Below are 24,353 nucleotides of genomic sequence, written 5' to 3'. Positions count from 1 at the left end.
TGGAGAGGAGTTTTGATTCCGTTGAAGAATGGCAGCACAGGTTTTTCTTTGTTGTCGGGTGTTGAGGACTTGCAGCGACGACCTTGGCAGGAGGGGGCGGCAACACGGGTGGACAATAGTCTTTATTTTTAAATTTCTCTTTTTTTTGTTGACTGTGTGCATTCTTAATGTTTTTCGATATTTTGTTGGTGCAGAGACTGGTGTAATTGATATCTTCATGATATTATATTTCTTTTCAAAAAAGAAAAAGTTGTGAAAACTCTCAAGCGTTCTTGATCGGCTCGCTTGTTTATATCGACTTAGCATCTCCTTATGCCTCTCCGTATTAAATTTATACTCCAGGTATGAAGTGCTGATATAAAAAGATATTGCCTTCCTAATTTAATATAAGACGTTTTAAGTGCTACAGAACATCTTATATTATTTTTGCAAAAACACGTCTTATATCAAACTACAGCGTGAGTGGTACATAAAGTAGGTGACGACTTGCTTGGTGTCGGTTGCATCAACTTTATTATACTATTAAAAGTGGAAAAAATACCACATCCGGTGGTGAAGCATTTCCGCCTATATGTACCACTATTTCCCTTATATAGAATAAACAAACAAACCTATTGCTACGCAAGCTGACAATGACCGACAACCCACCCTCACCCTTTACCCCGGGTTCATCACGGATCTCATGCAAAACAAGAAAAGTACATGGTTCGGAAAATTCAAGGCATCTTTAATTCGAACGTGGTGGTGGTTGATTTAGTGCTAATTACACCGAAAGTCGTCTTCTGCTCGCGAGCTCAAATGAGCTCATGACGAAAGGTACACTCCAAAAAAATAGAAAACAAATTCGAGAAATCTGAAAAGTTTTTGTGGCGGATTTTGACAAATGTTTTCAATGCTTGAAGTTTGATCTCGGAATGACATTCGTGAAAGTCATGGCAAAAAACACCAGCACTCCAAAATGCTGTCAAAATAGCACTTTTGGAGCATCGGTTTTTTCTGCCATGACTTTCACGAATGCCATTCCAGGATGAAATTTTGTGAGCACTCAAAACATTTGCCAAAAACTCACAATTTTTTGAATTTGTTTTCAACTTTTTGTGTTACCGTTCACCCGAGCTCGAGCTCAAAAACACTACATCCAATTACACAGCTAATTTAGTGTCACTTGTCTGACACAAAATGTTTTGCAGGATTTCAAGGCGCATCGCCTGTCATATAAATATAATTGTCCTCGCATGAGATAATTTTCGCTAGCACAAAATGTATAAGAATCATGTTGGACACGAGAACTCCAAAAAGTGAATCTTCAGACACTCCTGGCATATTAACTGCCAGGAGACTATCACGTGATACTACATCATAAATGCTCCTATGATACCAACTTTGAAAAAATAATTTTAAACGTTTAAAAAAGTTCTAAAAATGAATATTCACAGCGTATGTGATTACAACCCCTAAAAACCCAGATCCAAATTTGAAATACACATTGAGAAACAAAAATGACAAATCTAACATGAATTGTATCACACAAAGTCAAAACCGAAATTGACACGATTCACATCTGGATTTGTCTTTTTTGTTTCTTAATGGGTATTTCGAGCGTGAAGCTGAAATTTTTAGGGGTTGTAGACACATTCCTTTTGAACATTCATGATTTTTTTCTCAGATTATATTATACATTTAAATTGATTTTTTTAGGTGTCATGGGAGCATTTAAGGTGTGGTATCACTGAATATTCTCTCATTACGTACCCTCACCGTGAGATTTACCAATTCTCCAAATATGTGTTTAATTCATTCCAAATTTCAATTATTACACTTTTTGTCCGACACTAATCAACACCAGGATCAAATGGCCACTTGAACGACAAACTTAGGATTAAATTTTCATTTGGAGATCGTACACAAATCAATTCTGTTGTGGTACGACCCCATGTGAGCACCAGCCGGAGCCTGCTTACATGAACACTAGCTAGGCAAGCACAACCACCTACACTGGCACAAAAAAAAGACCCAAATATCTAGTGACTGATTATCTGTGAACTGCTCCCATCAATCGATTCATTCGTCAGGGGATCTCTGATCGTTCGTTATGGCGTAGGCCAGGGCGACCTCGATTGACCCTAATGGCCCAGTTAACTTTTTATTTTAAAAAATGTCATAAACCAAAAATATATTTTCTTATAAAAGATAGAGAAAACCTAATTTTTTGAAACTCCATTCTCTGAGTTATGAAATATGCCATGCTACTTTACAAAACTGTCATTTCTCTCATTTATAAATTTACAATGTGTATGATAAAAAAAGGTCTTGTGGTCTAGAAAAAAACCTGCCATGCTAAACTTTAAAACTACCATCCTCTAGATAAAAATGCCATGAACAAAAAATACACATTTCCTTATAAAAAACGAGAAAAACATAAATTTATAAATGCCATGTTCTGAATAATATGGAAATTGCCATGCTACTTTACAAAACTGTCATTTATATAATTTATAATTTACCATGATAATAAAAAATGCCATGCCAACAAAAATGAAATTGCCATCGTCTTAATAATAAAACTATCATCCTCTTGATAATATAAATGGCCTTCTCTCAATAATAAAACTACCAACCTGTTAATAATAAACTACCATCCTCCTAATAATAAAAACTCCATGTTCACCTGCAAAAAAATCCTTCTTATTAATAATAAAAATGCCGTGATCTTAATCATAAAAGTTCTATCCTCTTGACAATAAAAAGTCATGTTACTATTAATTAAAATGACATGCATAAGAAAATTGCCATAAAAATGACATGCTACTAATTATCAAAATTTCATGCCCTTAATAAAAAATTGCCATGAGGGCATTAGAAAAAAGACCTTAAAAAGTGCCATGCTATATTTAATAAAAAGGCACATGGAACGTTTGGAAAAATTCCCATGTAAAAAGGATTTTTTTTGTTCTATCAATATTGGGGGGAATCCTGGATTTTTAATGAAAAATCAAAATAAAAAAGAATTCAGCTTCAAAATATACAGGTGAAGGGGGTCTTTAGTTAGAGTCCCCTGGGTACATATTTTCAGAGAGAGAAAAAAGAGATTGTTTGTCAAAAATTGCTTCACAGCGAACAACTCCAACTGGTCTACGTGGCGTTGGCCATGTGCCGGCATCCGTACGTGCGACAGTTGGGAGAGCTTTCGCCGGGGTTGCACTCCGGGAGAGCATTTCATACGGATCCGGCTTGCTTGCTCCCTCGCATGCTCCCACCCGTGCTCCCACTTCATCCTACGGCTGTCCTTTTTCCTTTTTCCTTTCTAATCTAATCATCCACCCCTGATTTTAAGGGGATGAGGCCGGGCCTTATTTTGTTCCAATCAAATCAAGCCATGTACGCGGGAGCACGGATGGGAGCACGCGTAGAGAGCAGGCAAGTCTCGTCCATTTCACACCAGCACAGCCGTTAGCAACACCTTCCCAGCCAGATCTTTACAAACTTGGGCGTCAATCTACCATTCCCTCTCCTCTTAAAGTTACTTAGGTTATGTCATTTCATGGATAAAATGCATGCTTTCTATATACTTCGACTCTGACACGGCCGGTTACTGTGGTAACTGGTAATCAGCAACTACTTCATCCGTTTCAAAATAATTGAAGTAATGGGATTGTCCTCAGTCAAAAAAATTAAAGGTTTTCTTGTGGGGGGGAAAAGGTTTGACCAAGTCTATAGAAAAATGTGCTACGATCTACAATATCAAATATATTTCATAATGAATCTAATGATAAATTTTGATGTTGTTGATGTTGATACTCTTGTATAAACTTGATGAAACTTTACAAAGTTTGACTTAAGACAAACCTAAAACTTCAATTATTTTGAAACGAAAGGAGTATCCCAGCCAGGTTCTTACAATCTTGGTCATCAATCTACCATTCCCTCTTGCCTTAAAGTTAGTTAGCTATGCCATTTTATGCCCTCCATGGTTCTAGTCCAGTGTGCACGCAAGTTGCTTCTGTCCAAGTGATGACGGGGTCTTTGGTTAGAGTCCCCTGGGTACATTTTTGAGAGAGAAAAAGGAGTTTGGTTGCCAAAAAAAAATGCTTCACAACGAACGCCTCCAGCTGATCTACGTGGCGTTCGCCATGGTTGCGCTCCGGGAGAGCGTTCGCGATAGCATTTCCAAAAACAAATGAACATGTTCGTTCTCACACCGGCACGGCCGTTAGCAACACCTACCCAGCTAGGTCTTTACTATCCTGGTCGTCAATCTACCATTCCCTCTCGTCTTAAAGTTAGTTAGCTATGCCATTTCATGGATAAAATGCATGCTTTCTATCTACTTCGACTCTGACACGCCTAAGCAATCTACTCTAACTAATTAAAGTACGTAATTGGATTCTGTCTGTTTCAAGACGGAATGGTAGATTGACGGTCGGCATGGCCACGACAGGGAACGGTAGATCGATTGACCAAAGTCGTCTAGGAATGGTAGATTTTACGACGGAGTCGCACGGTCAATTTTGCCCTATAAAAGCCTTCACTTCTTCTCTGCACGACACGAGATCGACATCGACTATGGAGTCGGGCAGTGCTACTACCATCGCCATGTTTCAAGAGCTCCTAGTCCTAGCGATCATGTACGTTGTCCTCCACTACCTCACGCGCACCATCCTCCGGACCAAGCGTGCGTCGCCGCTGCCACTGCCTCCCGGCCCGCGGGGCTACCCGGTGGTTGGCGCGCTGCCGCTGCTGGGCCGGGCGCCGCACCGGGCGCTCGCCGCTCTGGCGAGGCTGCACGGCCCGATCATGCACCTGACCCTCGGCAGGCAGGGCGTCGTGGTGGCCTCCACGCCGGACGCGGCGCGCCTCTTCCTCAGGGACCACGGCGGCAGCTTCCTCGACCGGCCCGCGGACGACGTGGCGCCCACGGTGCTGGCGTACGGCGCCCAGGACCTCGTCTTCGCCCCCTACGGCCCCAGGTGGCGCCGCCTGCGCCGGGAGTGCAGCCTCGGCCTGCTCGGCCCCCAGGCGGTCGCCGACTGGGCGGACGCGCGCCGCCAGGAGGTCGGCCGCATGGTCCGCGCGATGAGCCGGCGTGGCGGAGCGGTGGAGGTGCCGGAGTTCCTGTTCTGCGCGATGGCCAACATCATCGGGCAGGCGGTGGTGGGCCGGCGAGTGCTGGACGAGGCCGGGGACGAGGAGGCGAGGGAGTTCAAGGAGATGGTGGTGGAGCTGATGACCACTGCCGGGCTGGTGAACCTCGGCGACTTCCTGCCGGCCGTGGCGTGGATGGACCTGCAGGGGCTCGGCCGGAGGATGCGCCGGCTGTCGGCGAGGCTTGACAGGGTCTGGAGCCGGCTGCTGTCCGAACATGAGGCAGCCGTGGCCGACAGTGACAGGCAGCACGGCCGCCAGCCGGACCTTGTCGACCGGCTGATCGCGTGTCGTGGCGATGCCCGTGCCGGGGAGGACGGCGTCACTGACCTCAACATCAAAGCTCTACTCAACGTACGTGTACACCCCCCTGTAAATAACCAAACACATGCATGCACTCATCAGACATGACACATGACACACATGCATGCATGCAGAACCTGTTCACGGCGGGGACGGACACGTCGTCGAGCACGATCGAGTGGGCGCTGGCGGAGATGCTGGCGAACCCGGCGATCCTCCGACGAGCACAGGCGGAGACGGACGCCGTGGTGGGCCGACACCGCTTCCTCCAAGAATCCGACGTCCCGCGCCTCCCCTACCTCCACGCCATCTGCAAGGAGACGTTCCGCCTGCACCCCTCGACGCCGCTCAGCCTGCCCCGCGTCTCCACCGAGCCATGCACGGTGCAGGGGTACCACGTCCCGGAGGGCACGAGGCTGCTCGTCAACATCTGGGCCATCGGCCGGGACCCGGCGGTGTGGCCGGAGCCGGCGAGGTTCGACCCGGGGAGGTTCATGACGGAGGAGGGGAGGAAGGTGGAGCCCCTGGGGAGCCACTTCGAGCTCATCCCGTTCGGCGCCGGCAGGAGGATCTGCGCGGGCGCGCGCATGGGGGTGACCCTGGTGCACCACATGCTGGGCGCGCTGGTGCACGCCTTCGACTGGGAGGTGCCGGAGGGTGGCACCGCCGGGATGGACATGGACGAGGAGTTCGGCCTCGCGCTGCAGAAGAAGGTGCCGCTCAGGGCCGTCGTGTGCCCGCGCCTCGCACCCGGCGCGTACCAGTGATCTCATGACATAGAGCGTGGAGATGCTGCCGAATCCGGCGTACCAGTTATGGCACGATGCTAGAATAAATGAAGTAAAACTCCCTGCAGAAAGCAAAGTGGTGGAAACCGAAACCTGAAAAACTACGTTACATGAGAATAAATATAACAACTTTGGCTTCGACGCGTCCTGAGTTATACTATAATTTGGCTAGCAATTGCTGGATAGTGAAAGCGCATACAAACTTCATTTCAAAATGGGAATTTCTGCTGTCTTCATCAGTGATTAAACAGTAAAAGAAGCAGAGGGCCAAATTTTGCATCGACGATGCAAACCATTTACATGCATAGTAGAAATTTGTGGTAACCATTGTACTTCCACTTTTTTCATTTGGGGCATCTCTAACATCGACCCTAAACCACATGCAGCCGTCACTAGTAGAAAACAGAGTTTTGATTGAGCCCTGGTAAGGGCATTAATCCCGGTTCACTCACGAACCGAGACCAAAGGGGGCATCAGTCCCAGTTCGTGAGGCCAGGGCGCCGGCCGGGCATCGGGGCCATTGGTCCCGGTTCGTCTGACCCCTTTGGTCACGGTTCCAGACACGGTCCGGATTGCGTAGTCTGGACATGCTTGGCTTTGCGGGGCTCTGTCCCACCAAAAACCCCACTCTCATGCCCGTGCATATTCCCACCTAAACCCAGCTGCCCGCATTCATATCGGTCCATAGTGGACGTGACCGCTCACTACAACCAGTATTCAAGTGTTTCGCTAGGCGAGAGCGTCGCCCACTGCTCGCCCGCTGGGCACACCTTCACTCCCATTGAAACGACATTTGTTTGCCTGTCTACCTTCATTTAACCGACGTGTGTGCTGAGGAACCTACAAAGGCTAACCAGATGCAATACGGCGTGCGCTATGAGCCCTACTTTGTGAGTATCGGGCTCCTACCGTTTGTTCTTCGGTTCAAGCGTGTGCCGCTGGTGATGTGCCATTCAACTCTCACGGCCATGCTTGATCGTTGACGGTCAACCGTTGACGGTCAATTGTTGACGGTCGGAGACACACAACTTTTATCTCCCTTGTGGCGAGATGACAATGACCCTCGAGGATTTCACCATGATCACATGGCTTCCACTCGAGGGCCAGGCTCTCGCCGGACGAGTGGACAACAAGAAGTGGCGTGAGAGGTTTACTCTTTCTTTTCAGCTATCCATTTGATAGTGGTTCGAGAGTGCCTAAGAAAATACTCGTTGAGCTTTAAGAAGGTATATTTCACTATTGTAGTCACCGAAAAGAACAGACACTTTTAAACATATTGTTGAAGCATTCTACCATGTTGCTCGTCATGTCGCATCTCCGCCCTCCTTCATGTAAGCGTGTGGCCACTTATATTTCTATCATGATGTATTTCCATTAAAACCTTTTTTTGTCCTTTTCGTGCTTTTTGGGCTAGGCCTTCGGGGCCAAGAAATGGAGCTGAGTCCGACCATGCCGTCAAGCTTCTAGGTCGGATTGTCAGGTACTTCCTCCGTCCGGATTTATTAGGCCTAAAGACAACTTCTCTTAGACCAAGACACATAGTAATTTGCTCACATTAATTCTTCCATTTCACTCCCAATGCACTCTCTCACATGGATGCAGCTAATGAAAAAGCACACATGAAGTGTATTAACTTTTCAGCCATGGCACCAACAACAATAGCTTTCAATACAACCAATGAAATGGTTGCATGCATGCACCTTTCCAACGCGGGACCTTATAAAAGGGGACATGCTTGTTTTACCGAAGGGAGTACATATAAGTGGGTGGAGAAGATGATTGTATCCAGTCATACCGAAGATCAAACTTTTGGCGCCATATGTCCTTTTAAAGAGGTTTTTTTAGGAAAGATGATTGTTTTAGCATGGCATTTTATAACTTTGTCATTCTCAGACAAATTCAATCCTCATTGGATTATACGAGTGTGTGTATGTTTCATGTTTGCATGAAGTGCATCCTGTACTTGGTCTTAAGGGAAAAATCTATGACCAACTGAATTTTGATAAGAACTAAGAAAAACAACTAAATTTTGATATAAAAAACTAGAAAGGGAGCAAATACATTTACGCTAGGGAGCAAATACTACATATGGTGCAACTGTACTTGATCCCTGTGAAAGAAAAGATAGATAAGGATATGCAAAAAAAAGATATACAAAAAAAATATAAATAAGCAAAAATGAACTGAAATTACTCCAAAGAAAACGTCGGCTCCACAGAACCAGAATGCCCACGGGTTGCGCAGGTGCTCCCCTCCGGCGGCTCGGTGGTCTTCTCGTATTCCGCTCCTGTGCGACTCTTCTCTGCGGAATGAGCGCGGCAATAATGGCGCATGGGGAATCGAGGTGGAGGGACGGCGCCGCCCTCTGCTCTCCCCTTGTTGTGGTTCGTTAAATACCTTCGGGGTGGGTTGGTACGAGGCGTCTTCCTCTCCCTGTTCTTCTTCTTCCCCGCGGCTGCCGGAGGCCGGAGCTTCCGCCCGTCCGCGAGTCGTGCTCGGGTGAAGCAGCAATCTCTTCCTTTTTTTTCTCCAGAATCAGATCGACTTTGTGGTTCCTTTTTTTTTCCTCGTGTTTCTGCTGATTTTCATTGCCGCTCCCGCAGTAGAGTTCAGGTGATGCTGCTGCCTTCTTCTTTTCTTCTGTATATATAGAGAAAGTGAATGGATCATCACGCGGATTCTATGAGTCGAGTCGGCATTGCGGCCAAGGATTTCCCCTCTTTTCCTGTGTTTCTGGCGATCTTTGTCTTCCCGCTCCGCAGCACCCGCCACCTGTTTGACGAAATGGACAAGAAGGCTGCTGGCACCGGCGAGGATCCCTTCTGCGTCCTCCCCGACGACCTACTCGACCACATCCTGTCCTTCCTGCCGGGGGACGATGCCCTGCAGACCTGCGTGCTCAACACCCAGTGGCGCGGCCTCTGGAGGCGCAAGACCAGCCTGCGCTTCATCTTTGACGAATGGTCAGGTTTCAGCTGCGAGCGTTTCAGTCAGCTGGCGAAGCTCATCATCCACCTCAGGGGGAAGTCGCCTCTGACCTACTGCAAGATCAATCCTTGCATTGACGAGGACTTTGTTGATTTCACACAAACCAAGCTGCTCATCAAGTACGCTCTAAGGTGCCAAGTTGAAAAGCTCTCGGTTTGCGATGATCATTTCGGTGACCAACGGTTACTGCTCGACGGACGTCTCTTCTCCAGGCAGCTGAGACCATGAAACTGTGTCAAGTTAACCTCGTAAATTCCTTGCTGGATTTCTCGCGCTGCCCGGTATTAGAGGATCTAACAATTGAAGATTGCTGCACTGACGGGCGCATATCTTCCAAATCACTAGAGCAGTTGTGGTTCATTGGGGATTGCATCTTCCCTCAGGATTTCCGCATTCATATTTATGCCCCGCGTCTTATCTCGCTGCAACTAAATGAATTTGATGGCATGACTCCTTCCCTTGGAAAGATGCTATTACTGGAAACAGCGTATGTTATGCTTGGCCAGTCATGCAACGATTCTTGTGAAAGTTACCCGGAGGATTGCGACGACCCTTCCTATGAATGTTGATTTGGAATTGACGAGGGTGCCTGCTTCTCGATGGCTTGTCCAGTGCTGTTGATTTGGAATTGATTGCTGATCCTGGAGTGGTATGCTTTGCGGCTATCTTTATTACTCTTACTGCTATTTGCGAGTTGCCACCCATGGTTTCTCTTGTAGTTGTACTATTTATTTTCCATGTTCGAGCTGCATATAGGCAAGCTGCTTATTTTCATCACCACGGCTTGCTAACTTAATGTTCCTCTAGTGTGCCTCATATCTATAAATTCATAACATAGTGGCTTGATTGAATAAGTATGATAGTTCAGGGCCTGTTGTGTAGTTCTTTCCTAGTTTTGAAGGTATTGAGCACATGTGGTATACTCCGTGAGCAGATTAGCATCAAGTGCTGCAGTTGCACTCAGATTGTAAATTATCTTCATCCATGTTTGGTATCCATTATCAGTTACTGTAGAATGTATGGCAGCCCATTCCTACTTGTTCTAACATATCCGCTGTAATTGTACATCAATTTGAATGTATGACCATTTTTTGGGTTTACATGGTATGTGATGGACATATGTACTTTAGAATAGCAGTTAAATCTCAACACAATTTTATTATTCTGTAGTTTCTGGTGACACTACGGTAGTTAGCTGCGATTCGTGATGAGCGTATAAATCTGTACCATCCATGCAAAAATGTTCTAATTTTTATTCTCTTGCCTTTCTATCATTTTCAAATTTCTTTTACAACTCTACTTCTACCGTTTAGTTATTGATGAAAATAGTAGCTCTTGAATTCGCCCTATAGTGAGTCGTATTACAATTCACTGGCCGTCGTTTTACAACGTCGTGACTGGGAAAACCCTGGCGTTACCCAACTTAATCGCCTTGCAGCAAGGACTACCTTTGCCTGTATTTATTGTTGCTCGAGCCTGTTGCTGTTTTGATTAACAGAGATTGGCAGTCAAATTGCATGGGTTCAACTTGTTTTAAGCGAAAAGCCCTCCTGGATCTTAAGGCCTCTTTGAATGGTCAGATTTTTCTTGGTGTTGCCTCACATGGCTAACTATTTTTTAACAGCTACAGATTTTTGGTCAGGGTGCAGTTTAGTTCCTTTACATCAAAGTGCTATTCAGTGACCCTGTGCATTTTAAAACCAAACCGAGCCCAATTATACGGTTTATGGTATGGTATGAGATTTCCATACCAATTTGAACTTCGGTTTATTTGGTATATACCGAGAAAACTGATAGTGAACCAACTTAACCGAAGCAAAAATAAATTGCTTTTTTATTCTATACAGAAGTGTACACACTATTCAGGGCAATTGAAATTCCTGTATATGTCAACTGAGTACATCTTTTAACCCAACTTATCGTGCCTTGTCTTGTTTGTGCAGCTTCCATCCATTGACTGGAACTAAGATGTGAGCTTGGCCATGATGTTCATCTGAAACTTTATGTTTTTCTAAAGAGTCGTCTATAATGGTGCCATGTGTTGGCGGTTATCCTATTACCGTGATGTTTAGTTTCTCCTTCCCATCTTTGGTTTCCGCTGGAAGTCTGACGTTGTGGTTTGTTTTGTGCAACTTAGCAATATGGTATCTAATTTGTTGAATTGGGAATGTGCAATTTAGCAAAATGATGGCCGTTAGAACATTGCTATGTTTTTTAATGGGAGTTGAGAAGTTGATTATATGTTTGCGTTATTGGTAATGGAAACTGTGTTCGTGTCATATATGCATACTTTAAGCAGGCACTACACACTGCTCAACTAAATGGCAATGAATAGTTCCTAGAGCAATCCTGACAAAAACAAACATTAGTATGTAGTGGTTAGATAAGTGAAAGAATTCTTATTTTATACAAATAAAATAATTGGCAACAAACTGACACATGTTGTCTGCGAAAGTTCATCTTACTATAATTGTGATACATGTTTTTATTGTAATCATCCGGAGCTGGCAAGTCATGGCGAGTTTGGCCGAAAGTGGTCTTTGTCACTTGCCACAAACTGTCGTGCATTATGTAGAACAGGTGGAGGGCACTGCGGGAGCGGAGTGAAATTAGGGCATCTCCAGCCATTGGCCCCCCGGGGGCGTCTAAAAGCGCCGCCTGGGGGTGAGCCGGCGCAAAAAATGGCTTGGGGCGAGTCGGTTCCCAGCCGTCGGCCCCTAGGGCCGTCCCCAGGCGCGTATTAAAATAAAAAAAGGACCGTTCGGCGAAGTTATGATAAAAACTAGTTAAATTTCGGCCAAACATGGCAAATTTCGATGAAATTCGCGTATTTTCATTACATTAACCTAATCTAAAAAAGAAAGGGGCTGAAGTCGTCGCCGCCATCGTCGTCGTCGGCCTTCTCCTTGACGCGGGCGCCCCTGCTGGACCCCTGCTCGGCGTCGCCATGGCGGACTGGCGGCGGCGCGTCGTCGCTGTCGCATAAGACGATGACCCCGTCTTCATCGCGGCCGCGTCGGCACTCCTCGAAGCGGCGCAGGACGGCGCGCTGGCGCTCCTTCTCCTTCTCCCGGCGCGCCTTCTCCATCGCAATGGAGTCCTGGCACGCCCATTCTAGAGCCGCGTCGTCGTCGTCGAACTCCGCCTTCACCGGCGCCAGCCCCGGCTCCATCTTTGGCTTGACGAAGCGCGGAGGAGCCGACGAAGAGGAGGCGCGCCAGCCGCCCTCGTTGATGACGATGCCGACGCTGCGAGTGCGCCGACCGATTGGCGTCTCCGCCGCGGGCTCGGCCTTGACGCCGAGAAGCGCCGGAGAACCGGAGGAGTGGGAAGATGAGCGAGAGGAGGAAGACGAGGAGGAGGCGAACCTCCTTGGCGCCCATGCGCGTCGGTGTTGCGACGGGGCGGCCCCCGTCGCAGGATAGGTCAACGGCGGGTTGTTGCCGCCGTCGAGGTACGCCAGCACGCCATCCAGCGTGCGGCCGGGGACGCCCCACCACAGGTGGCGCCCCTCGCTGTTCTTCGTGCCGCCGACCACCGGCGTGCATGTCTGGCGGCGCCGGGATGTTCGCCTGGAACAGGAGTCAAGACTCCTGTCCGCGGAGCGAACGGCGACCAAAGCCGTTCGTCGCCGCCTCGTCTCTGGAGAAGCGCTCTGCCATGGCGACGGGCTCGGCGGTGGTAGAGAGGGAGAGAGAGGGGCTGCCGGTGGCGCTCGGGAGAGGAAGACGGAGACAGAGAAAGAGGGGCTGGGCGGCGGCGAGGGGCGAGTCTGGTGTGGGCACAGGCGACTGAGAGACCGCCGGCTTTTATAGCCGCTCCGCGCCCGTGTGTACGCGTGCGAGAGAGGGGAGGCATCGGCGCGCCGTCCCATGACGCGCCGCCCGTGAGGAATCAATGGCAAGGCTGACCGGCGGCAGACTTGCCATTGATTCCCCACGGGAACCGAGGCAGTTGGAGGAAGACGAGCCGCCGTGTCCCTGGCGCGGCTGGCCCGCGGCTTTTTCGCAGCAAAACAGTTCGCCCCGGCGCTCCGGGCGTCCCCAGCGCGCTGGGTTCGGCCTGGATCTGCTGGTGCTGTTTTCGGCCCAGACCGGCGAAAATCGGGCTACTGGAGACACGACTGGACCGTTTTTTCGGCGCCGGCGCAAAAAAAACATCTGAGAAGGCCTTTCTGGGGATGCGGCTGGAGATGCCTTTAGCAAACCAATAGATTGAATGCGACATTGCCAAATCGGGGAGATCCTTTGGATCGATATTGGAGTATCATCTAAGCTCACGTCAACTTGTAGACTGCTGAAAGCACCGGTCGCCGGCAACCATAGGGAACAGCCAAACCGGAAGAGCAAGGGGATTTCTCCCATCCTCCCTTACTGGATGCTGGCAGATCCCCAAGTCCTCCTCCCACATCGTGCCTGCCGATGAACCCCTCACCGGCTCCACGTGCGATGGCTATAGGCAAGGAGCGAGTGGACAACTGTGAACCCTCACTTCCTTCGTGGCATGGGGGGAGGGGAACGCCGGAGGCCGGAGCAGAGGAAGAAGGAGCGGCGGCTGGTAGGCGGTCGCCACACGTGGGACGGAGTCGACGGCGTGCCTTGACCCGTCGCCTCCACGCAACACAGCGCCGTCGCTAGCCTCATCCCTGGCCTTTCTCGATCGAGCGGTGGCTCCAGGAATAGACGAACAGAGGTTGAACGAAGAGGAGGAGGCCCGCTTCGCTAGTTCTATTTTCTCCAAGGCTGGAGCGGGCTTCACGCAAGAGTGCAGGCCCAATTAACCAGAAGGATCGCTTTCAGCCTCTAGAGCAGTAGCCCATTAGGATAGCTCGGCCAGTAATTGACAGCTATTTTTAGGTGGCTACATAGACCAGATCTGATGACTAGAAACGACCGGATCAAAAGAATGGACGACCATAACCGCCTTATGCGTGAGAGGGCAGGAAAGCGGTGCAGTTTCATCACTATCCTAAAAATAAATAAATGAGCGGGCAATAATGACGCATGGGGAATCGAGATCTAGGGACTGCTCCGAACCCTCGTGGTTTAAATACCGTAGGGATGGGATGGGAGGAAGCGTCTTCCCCTCCTTATTCTTTCCCGCGGCCGGCGGCGGCCAGAGCTTCGACCTGTCCAGGAGTCATGCTCAGGTGATGCTGCAATCTTTTTCTTTGTCTCCAATACCTCAATCGACTTTGTGGTTTCCACTTTCCCTGTGTTTTTGTTGATTTCGTTCCTGCACTCGCAGAACCCACTACCTGTTCGACGAAATGCACAAGAAGGTTGTTGACGCAGGCACGGATCCTTTTCGCGTCCTCTCCGACGATGTGCTCGAGCACATCCTTTCCCTTATGCCGGGGGATGAAGCCCTACAGACTTGTGTGCTCGGTACCCAGTGGCGTGACCTCTGGAGGCGCAAAACCAACTTGCGCTTCATCTTTAGCTCCTCATCTCCCGCCACTTGAGGACCATAGAATTTAGATTCCTTGACCTCGTAGATTCCTCAGTAGATTTCTCGGGCTGCCCAGTATTAGAGGAGCTAACAATAGAAAGATGCTACGTCGACACAGGGAAGATATGTTCTAATTCACTAAAGCATCTGCGGTTAGTTGGGAATTGTACCTTCTCCGAGGATATCCACATTCCTATTGCTGCCCTGCGCCTTATCTCACTGGAACTAGGTAGTTTTCAGTGCTTGACTCCTTTCCTTGAAGAGATGCCATTACTGGAACGCAATGGGTGTTATAATGTCTGTCATAGTGACCCTAAATGTGGTGGATGTTCTCACAAGAAGTGTCTACTTCTCAATGGATTATCCAATGCTGTTGATTTGAAATTGATTGCTACGCCTGAATTGGTATACTTTCCACTATCTTACTCCTACTGTTATTTGCCAGTTACCACCCGTGGTTTAATTTCTCCTGTACCTATAGTATCTTATCCATTGTTAGTGTTGCATATATTCAAGTTGTTTATTTTCATCTCCACATCTTGCTAATTCTATCTTCACCCGGTGGCCCTTAAATCAATATATTAATAACAAGATTTCTTGATAAAATAAAATGTGACAGTTCAAGGCATATGGTGTAGTTTTCCTTTTCCCTAATTTTGTAATTGAAGTACCCAACTGTATTTCCTAATATATTGTATTAGAGTCTGAATTTTTTTTCTGTTCATTTGCAATTTGTCCAGCCTATCTTCAAACGGGATTTGGAATGGTGCCCTAAATTTGACAAGTTAAAGACTCTGAAACTCAATGATTGGTTTACGGCTACTGACCTAGTTTGCATTCTCCAACACTCTCCAAATCTTGAGAAGCTCACTCTTAAGATCGATTTCCCTGAGGTATTTGATTCAAATATGTTGATGTATTAGTAAATGTTTTATCTTGTATGACTTTTTGTGGCAATGAATTTGTGTATCTTGTAGAACTTTGTAGGAGGAGAAGGATCCAGACAATCATTTGTGTGTCTGCCTCATTTGGTTGTCAACATTAAATGTAGGAAAGTTGATAATGCTGTTTGCAAGATTTTGGACGTCTTGAGGACATGTGGCATACTTCTTGAGCATATTAGCATCAAGTGTTGTGATCGCACTTAGATTGTAAGTTACCTCCATCCATATTTGCTATCCCTACCTACTTGTTCTAACCGGTCCGCTGTAATTACACATCCATCTAGCAAGGACCGCCTTTGCCTCGTTGTTTTAACTGTTGTCCAAGCCTGTCGTCAGTATGATTATCAGAGATCGGTAGTCAAATTGCATGGGTTCCAACTTGTTTCAATCCTAAAGCGCTCTTGGGTCTTGAGGCCTCTTTGAATGGTCATATTTGTCGTAGAGTTGCCTCACAAGGCTAAACTATTCAACTACCCAATTTTGCTCAGGATGTAGTTTATTTCCTCTACATCAAAGTACTATTCAAGATATTTGAAAATTTCATCTACGTCATCTGGGTAAATCTTTGAAGCAAACTTATTGTGCCTTGTTTTGTTTGGGCAGGTTCCATCCACTGATTGGGACTAAGATATGAGCTCAGTCATGATGTTTGTCTGCCGATTTATGTTTCTCTAAAGAGTCATCAATAATGGTACCATGTGTTGGCGGTTAGCCTGTTACCATGATGTTTTAGTTTCTCCTTCCCATGTATTGTCCCAGCTGGAAATCTATCATTGTGGTTTCTCTTGTGCAACTTAGCAAAATGATGGTCGTCAGAACATTGTTTTTATGGAAGTTTGGAAGCGCATTGACATTTCATGTTCTTGTCATATTTAGTAGATCATTGATATTATACCGGAATTTTCTGGTTACCAGAATTTTAGTATATGTGCGTGCATCCTTTCATGTCTCTTTGCCCTGCTCAAACCTAGTTCTTGTCGTCTGATTGCACATCACCCAGAAATCCCGGGTGTCCATGGTTAATGCACTTTGCTTTCATGTTTCTTAAGAGAAAAAACCTTCTTGAGGGAAACAAAGGTCGACAAAAACCTTTTGTCTAAATCGCCTAGTATGCATACTGACATTGGCACGTTATCACCCGAAGACACAAGTTGATAACTAATTCGTACATAGATTTTGTTGATGGGTAGTATACTGCACTTAGATATTTGCCTGGTAGCCATTGAAATCTGGGCATGCACGGTTTGACATTGGAAAGTCATGATGTAGCCATGTTTTGACTTAGTTTAGTGTACATGTCTAACAAAAAACAGCTGGGATATTATCAGGTCCTGGAGCCCTGTTGGCATCCATTGAAAGCATGTTTAATTTCCTCCTCGAAGAAATGTCTAGTTAAACCTAATCATCATCATTTTTTCAAGGTCATGTTTTCCTTCCAAATATCATCATAGGATAAATGATATCTGAACTAGCATTAATCGCTTGTGGCAATTTTTCTGACCCTCAAAGTCATAAGCATAGGATGTTGTTTCCATCCTTACCAACGAAGAAGCGAATGTGCAAATCCTCTCCACCACCCCTAGTTGTGGCTCAAGGTTCAAATGGAAGTACATAAGTATAGTACTTTCTTGGGATTATTTATGTATTAATTGATTAATTAATTTTTGCCAACACTTTTTTTTGACATGTGATCAAAATCAAAAGACCATTATTTTGTTTTTGCCATGTGATCAAAAGCAAAAGACCAAGATTGCTTGACACTTACTCTACAACCTTCCACCCACCCACAAATATTCATGATCACTCGTTGGGAACACCTTTGACCCATCCCCATATGGCCTGATGAGCCCCCTCTAGCAAACCTCTCCCCTCCCGTCCATCTTCCTCTCACGTCCTTGCACGACAAGTTGCCTCTTTCCATGTGTCCATCACTATCTTATTAGTGGTTATCATCGTAGGTTAAGGCCATCCTTCTAAATATTCCTACCCTTAACCTTGACCTAGTGCTCACTGTTGACGCCTGTCGCTCGAGTCCAATCATGCATCCATCAAGGGCATTGCCTCCAGCTCAACATGCCTTTGTAGGCCATAGTACCTCTTATTAGCATGTGTCCTTGCATGCCAATATGGAAAGAAGGGCAAATGATATCGTCACCTCCACGCCGACACCCCCTCTAGCTCGATGCCGCTGGATGAAAGGACAGGTGATAGTTCTTGTTGCGGATAAAAGGATTGCTACTGAACTGGAAAGCTTGAAACCTTTTGTAAACTGCTGTTTGTAGAGGGTAAATATTCAACGAGTAAAAAACTTGGATTTTTTCTCTTGCTGCGGATAATTTAGTGTTTTTCTTAAAATATTTGATATTTCAGTCAATTTGGAGACGACCCTAAGGAGCACCAAGCCAGACGGGGATGACATGGTCATCCGTGATGTATTCATCGAGGACGAGCCGGGGACAGAGACGATAGGACCGGCTGCAAAATCACTGATGAAGAGAAGTCCGAGCATTGACAGGATGGAAGGGGTGGGGGAGGGATCCTTGGCATCTAAAAAGGAAGTGGGGAAGGGGTTAGAGGATGGTCGATGGGGCGAGGAAGGAGACATGTTGGGCAAGCGAGCGGTGCGACGTCAGAGCCGGCCACGCGTGGAACAATAGACGTCCCTTTGGTAGTTTTGATTGATGAAAAAAAACGGCTATCCGTTTCGTGTCTAAACCGGCCGGTTCAGCGTGGGCCGCCCATGTCAGCTGCTAGGGGAGAGACACTAGGCGGGCCTCCTCTTGTTCCTCTGTTCGTCTCTCCCCTCCCCTCCCTGCAGCCGCCGCCCGCCCCGCGCGAGCAAGGTCACGGCCGATTAGCGCTGCGTCGAGGCGCGCCGTCGACCCCCATCCCCCGTGCCTGCGACCGCGTCCCAGCCGCCGCCCCTTCTTCCTCTGCTCCGGTGCTCGCCTTCCAACTCCGACGCCAAGGAAGAGAGGGCTTCCCGTCGGCCGCTCGCTCGTAGCCTGTACCCGTCCAGCGCGCGTGGAGAGGGAAGTTGGCGAGGGCGGGCACGCGGCGGGCGGAGGACTTCGGATCTGCCAGCACCCAGTAACGGAGTCCTCCTCCTGCTCTCCCTCTTCCCCGCGGCTGCCGGCGACGGGCGCTTCCGACTGTCACGAATCGATGTGATTTCCCGTCTCTTTACCTCCTTAGAGAAAACTACATGGTTCCCTGATTTGGTGATGCCACATTCGGCTGCGCTTGGTTTGCTAATTTCTCTCTGCTCCTGCAGTGCCCGCCACCTGTTCGACGGAATGCTCGAGATGGCTGCGGCGAGTGACAGTGACCCTTTTGGAGACCTCCCTGACGAGCTCCTATGGCGTGTGCTATCCTTCCTGTCGGTGGAGGATGCCCTGCAGACCTGTGTGCTCAACACCCGGTGGCGCGACCTCTGGAGGCGCTTGACCAGTTTGTTGTTCGTCTTTGATGGGCCAACATTTCCGCGATACAACCGTTTCAAACAGTTGGTGAAGCTGGTCATCTGTCTCCGTGGGGACTCGCCTCTCATCAGGTGCGAGATCGATGCCTGTCCTGACGATGAGCCGGAGAACACGTTCACAAACACCAGGCTGTTGATTGACTACGCTCTGGCATGCAAAGCTGAGGAACTCGTAGTAAGAGCAGCTCACATTCAGTACGCCCTACCAGTGTTTGATGTGCCCCTGAGTCTCATTTCCCAACACTTGAAGACCCTGCACCTTGAAGGGGTCAACCTCAACCACTCTGCTTTGAAGTTCTCAGGCTGCCTGGTGTTAGAGGATCTAAGGATTCAACTTTGCAACATTCGTGCATGTGAGATATCATCCATGTCACTAAAGCGCCTGTGCATAGCTGACTACTGTTCTCTACCTGACATTGTGCGCCTTCGGATTTGTGCCCCGGGTCTTATCTTACTGCAGCTAGAGGATTTTGAAGGCCTGACACCTTTCCTTGAAAACATGCCATTGCTAGAAACAGCCCATGTTAACCTTGAAGATGGATGCCATGATCACTGTCGCAGTAATCAGGGGGTTTGTGATAATATTGTCTGTGGTTGTCATGCTTATCCTGTCAAGGAGGGGGTGCTTCTCAATGGTTTGTCCAATGCTGCCAAGTTGGACTTGATAGCTTTACCTAAAATGGTACGCTTTCACTTACTGCCGTTTCTATTCTTGTTATTTGTCACCTGAAAGTTTCTCTTGTAGTTTTTCTATCCATTGTTAGAACTGCAGATAAGCAAATTGTTTATTTTCATTATCGCATTTTGGTACTTTATCTTCCTCTAATGCATCTCAAATCGATGGCTAATAACATAGTGTCTTGGTTGGATAAAATATGACATTGCAGGTTGTTATAGCACATATTATTTGATCTTCTAGAGTCTGAATTTATTTTTATTCTTTGCAATTTGTCCAGTTTCTGTACAGATGGGATTTGAAATGGTGCCCCATCTTTGGCAAATTAAAGACTCTGTTACTCAATGAGTGGTTTACAACTGTTGACCTTGTTTGCATTCTCCGACACTCTCCAGTTCTTGAGATACTCACTCTTCAGCTTGATAACACCGAGGTATATGTTGTATAGATAGCGATGTTGCTGTATTTTTTAAGGTGTTATTGTGGATGTTGTATTTGTCTTTACTAATTGCTCTTATCTGATAGAATATTGTAGGAGCAACAGGAGCCCAAGAAACAATAACACAATCATTTTTGTGTGAACGCCTAAAGTTCGTTTATATTGAATGTGAAAAGGTTGATGAGGGAGTTCGTTCAATCTTGAGTATCTTAAGTACATGCGGCATACTTCGTGAGCAAATTAGCATCAAGGAGGATCCACGTTTGGACTCAGATTGTAAGTTAGCTTTGTCCATATCTAGTATTCATTGCCAATTAGAATGTATGACAGCCCTTCCTACTTGTTCTACCATATCTGCTATAATTACATATCAATTAGAGTATCTCCACAGCAGACCAAAAAACAGTCTTAGCCTATTAGGTGTGGAGAGAGAAGGTTTTTGGTCTCCAGAAAAATTTCCGCTTTGCAGTAGACCAAAAACTGGAGACCAAAAATTTCAAATTTACTTCCGCCACACATATTTGTGCATATGCAATGTTGTAAATAATATCAAACTCATTTCAAATTAATCCGAAACAAATAAAGGACAAATAGTACTACGTCCGTCCCAAATTATAAGACATTTTGTTAGGCTATTTTAGCCTACCAAAACATCTTATAATTTGGGACAGAGGAAGTACTTTATTACATAGTTCATCAGACCACAACCCCAAATTCAACACACTTATTCATCAAACATAACACAAAACATAGAAGTAAAAGTGTAGAACTAGTGGTCTTGTTGCCCATTCCATGTTCACCACTCCTCGATGAGATCTTGTTAAAGACGTTGATGGGTATCCGCATCTCGAATTTCTTGATGACCTTGAAGAAACTGTCGGATGTGGTTTTCCCTTCTAGGTGGATGCACTACCCTTCCCGTTAAGTCATAGAAGGAGTAATCCAAATCTTGGCCACACTCATGCTCAATGATCATGCCGTGCAAGATCATGGCGGCAGTCATGATGTACTAAAGGATTTCTTGCTCCAAAAACCGAGCCGGTCCCTGCAAATTAGCAAACTGGGCTTGCAAAATCCCAAATGTCCTCTCCACATCCTTCCTAGCATCTGCTTGAGCACATGGAAACCAAGTTGTTTCTTACCTTGGGGGCTGGGAAATCATCACAAAGGTTGCCCACTTTAGGTATATCCCACCTGCTAGGTAGTACCCCTTGTATGTGTGGTCATCTGCTTGAAACTCCACCGGTGGTGATTCCTCATTGGATAACCGTGCAAATAGTGTTGATCGGTGGAGCACACTGATGTCATTGCAAGCTCTAGGCATCCAAACCATGTCTCCTGATCTACAATGGCTTCAAGAATGATGGTGGTATCCTTCGCATGGCATTTGAGCTGCAGGGCAGTTCTTCCACCTCCAGTGCGTGCAACCAACTAAGCTGAGCATACCTGGAACCCCCCATCCCCATGCTTTGTTCATCTCCAAAAGCCGAGTGTTCCAGAGCATTGGGTGCTCTCAAATACTGTGGCCTAAACACTTGAACCACCGCCTTAGCAAATCGCTTCACACACTTGATGGAAGTGCTCTCTCCCATTGCCAGGTGATCATCAATCTAATATGCAGGAATGCCATATGCCATCATGCGCAATGCCAAAGTCATCTTCTGGATAGTGTTGTGTCTAAGATCTCAGGCACAATTCCTCCTCTGCATGAAGAATCGATCATGCCCTTTGACGGTGTCGGCAACATGAAGGAACAAGTTCGGAGCCATTCTTAATCGGCGTCGAAAGTGTTGTGTCCAAGATCTCTGACACAATTCCCCCTCTGCTCGAAGAATTGGTCATGCTCTTTGACAGAGTTGGCAATGTGTAGGAGCCATTTTGGATCGGTGTCGAAAGTTTCGCTCTGTATGCACCGGATTTGCACTCTTGACAATGGAACCGCCATGCTTTGGCCTCTTGTTCTTCTCCATGCCGATCAACGTGGTCATGGCAATTTAATCATCTTCATCCCACTCATATTCCTCTTTGAAGGAGGAATCATCATACGAGGAGGATTCATGCTCACAACGTATGACAAGAAAAGGCAAGAAAAGTTAACTTAGAGAACTTCCATCGAACACTTTGTGGGCACCGAGCTCGAGTTTGGCTAAGAACTTCCATCGAACACTTTGTGGGCACCGAGCTCATGTTCGGTCGATGTAGCTCGTTGGGCGGCATAGTAAAGGCGTCAGGATGGACCCAGGGGTCGGAGGGGAGCCAGGGGATGCAACCAACTTCGGCGGCGGCGTGCCGCCTTGTATCGAGAGCTCGATATGGAGTGGCGGCTCGGCGCTGGTCACCCGGCCGATAATCGACCTCGCAGGCGACGACGAGCATATCATCCATCGGCGGGGCAGGAAAACGGTCGAAATGGACGACTTCGGGCGGCGGTGTGTCGAGCTTCTGCGGCGGCTGCGGGGGTCATGGCGGTTGTCTCCAACAGAAGGAATGGGTGTCAGGGCTCGGCGTGGCCGATAGAGTGGCGGCGGCGGCGAGAATCGGCGGCAGCAAGATGGGGAGGGGCAGCGGTGATGAAATTTCAGGTTGGGGTTCCCATCACAGTGTTTTGCGTTTTTTGGTCTGTCGCTAGTGGATTGGTATATTTACCAATTCGATAGCAATTTTTAGGCTATAGCCTATTTTTTTTTTGGTCGCCATGCAGGTTTTGGTCTGCTGTTGGAGTCTTTTTTTGGCCTCAAAGACCATAAAATCCTGTTTTTTTTTTGTTTCAGCTACCTTTTTTGATCTGCTATTGGGGATGTTTTTAGAATTTATGGCACACCCTCCAAATCCATTCATATTTTGTATTCATTATCCTTCAGTATAAATTGTATCTGCATGCTGATGGAGTTTAGAGTGGCTGTTATATTTCAACGTTGTTTATTATCCATGCAAAATCATTTTTTATTATCTTCTGTTTTTTTCAGTTCAAAAAATTATCTAATCCTTTTACTGTAGTGTGTGATGAAAATAGTAGCTGGTCTCATCTTGAAATTCAGTTTAGGTCTTCTCTCGTATTCCATTAGTAGAATACATATCACTAAGAATTCAGTTTAGGCCTTTGCCTCACTGTATTTACTGTTGTTCAAGGATGTTGTCAGTTTGATTAATAGAGACTGAAAGTCAAATTGCATGTCTTCCACACTTGTTTAATCCTCAAGCAGTCCTGACTCCCGAGGCCTCTCTGAAAGGTCATATTTGTGTTGGTGTTTTGCTCTTGTAAGGCTAACTCTTCTGTTAACAACTACAGAAATTTGGTCAGGCTGCAGTATAGTTCCTCTACATCAAACTGCTACCCAGGATATTTGAAGTTCCCTTCTATGTTTCTGACTTGCCTTGTTTGTGCAGATTCATCCGCTGATAGTGACTCCAGTGATAGTGACTAAGATGTGTGGTCGGTCATGTTGTTCATCTGAAGACTTCTGTTTCTCTAAAGAATCTGCAATGGCGGCCATGTGTTCGCTGTTAGGCTGTAACCGTGAAGTTCTGTTTCTGCTTCCCATCTTTGGTCTCTGCCGGAATTCTGTCTTTATGGTTTGTTTGGTGCAACTCCAAGACGTTCCACTTTGTCCTGGAATCTAAATGATGGTTACAACATTGCTATGTTTCTATAATCTGCCGGGAATCTGAATGACGGTTACATACATATTTTGTACTCCTGGCAGATTCCTTTTCCCCGTGTGTCATCAATATACACCGGAATTGCAGATGCATCTCTTATGTCCCTGTGCGTCATCGATGTACACCGGAATTGTACATGCATCAGAAATCCTGGGTGTCCATGTGCGCTAATCCTGGGTAAGGTAGCGACGTAAGTTTCCTCTTGATATGTTGATGATTGTGGGAACATCAGTGTCATTTTGATCTGAAGAAATAGTCATGTTGCTGCTTGAGTGTCACCTCAGAAAGAGTCGATGTCAATTACTCCCTCCGTAAACTAATATAAGAGCGTTTAGATCACTACTTTAGTATTCTAAACGCTCTTATATTAGTTTACGGAGGGAGTACATGTTCATTCCGTTTCATATTGGTCCCTTTTTTTTGCGAACAATTTCAACCTTCCTGTCTTGGAAGCCAGGAAGGTCGTTCTGTACCTCTTGCT

The 24,353-nt window shown here is 46.7% G+C and overlaps 2 protein-coding genes and 1 long non-coding RNA gene across 4 annotated transcripts; all 3 read left to right on the top strand.

The window, feature by feature from the left end:
* The first annotated feature begins 4,562 nt into the window (after positions 1-4,562).
* Positions 4,563-6,407, top strand: LOC125512869 (flavonoid 3',5'-hydroxylase 1-like). The gene is made up of 2 exons (XM_048677940.1): positions 4,563-5,496; positions 5,580-6,407. The coding sequence occupies exons 1-2, from the start codon at positions 4,564-4,566 to the stop codon at positions 6,210-6,212; spliced, it is 1,566 nt and encodes a 521-aa protein (XP_048533897.1). The 5' UTR covers position 4,563; the 3' UTR covers positions 6,213-6,407.
* Positions 6,408-14,166: 7,759 nt separating this feature from the next.
* LOC125512868 lies at positions 14,167-16,604 on the top strand. The gene is made up of 5 exons (XR_007285575.1): positions 14,167-14,370; positions 14,469-15,077; positions 15,413-15,565; positions 15,650-15,823; positions 16,220-16,604. It is a non-coding gene; the product is annotated as an uncharacterized LOC125512868 (long non-coding RNA).
* A 1,747-nt stretch (positions 16,605-18,351) lies between these two features.
* LOC125515205 (putative F-box/FBD/LRR-repeat protein At5g56810) lies at positions 18,352-24,150 on the top strand. 2 transcript variants are annotated; one of them, XR_007286862.1, is made up of 5 exons: positions 18,352-18,783; positions 18,891-19,779; positions 20,054-20,206; positions 20,309-20,488; positions 23,600-24,150. XR_007286862.1 is itself a non-coding variant. In XM_048680643.1 (5 exons), exons 2-5 carry the CDS (start codon positions 18,913-18,915, stop codon positions 23,635-23,637), a joined length of 1,248 nt encoding a protein of 415 aa, XP_048536600.1. In that variant the 5' UTR covers positions 18,353-18,783; positions 18,891-18,912; the 3' UTR covers positions 23,638-24,150. The 2 variants fall into 2 exon arrangements, 1 of the variants encoding a protein (XP_048536600.1); XM_048680643.1 differs by having other exon boundaries at positions 18,353-18,783; positions 20,299-20,488.
* The last annotated feature ends 203 nt before the right edge of the window (positions 24,151-24,353 follow it).

The sequence above is a fragment of the Triticum urartu genome, chromosome 6, assembly GCF_003073215.2.
Source record: "Triticum urartu cultivar G1812 chromosome 6, Tu2.1, whole genome shotgun sequence".
Taxonomy (NCBI): domain Eukaryota; kingdom Viridiplantae; phylum Streptophyta; class Magnoliopsida; order Poales; family Poaceae; genus Triticum; species Triticum urartu.
This window is presented reverse-complemented; position numbering and strand designations above follow the sequence as displayed.

What these genes read in the sequence shown, in the direction of transcription:
- LOC125512869 (XM_048677940.1), top strand. Translation starts at nt 4,564, where the DNA reads ATGGAGTCGGGCAGTGCTACTACCATCGCCATGTTTCAAGAGCTCCTA. An exon ending in ACATCAAAGCTCTACTCAAC is followed by an intron (nt 5,497 to 5,579) that starts GTACGTGTACAC and finishes GCATGCATGCAG; the next exon opens with AACCTGTTCACGGCGGGGAC.
- LOC125515205 (XM_048680643.1), top strand. Translation starts at nt 18,913, where the DNA reads ATGCTCGAGATGGCTGCGGCGAGTGACAGTGACCCTTTTGGAGACCTC. An exon ending in TGATAGCTTTACCTAAAATG is followed by an intron (nt 19,780 to 20,053) that starts GTACGCTTTCAC and finishes CAATTTGTCCAG; the next exon opens with TTTCTGTACAGATGGGATTT. An exon ending in TCCACGTTTGGACTCAGATT is followed by an intron (nt 20,489 to 23,599) that starts GTAAGTTAGCTT and finishes TTGTTTGTGCAG; the next exon opens with ATTCATCCGCTGATAGTGAC.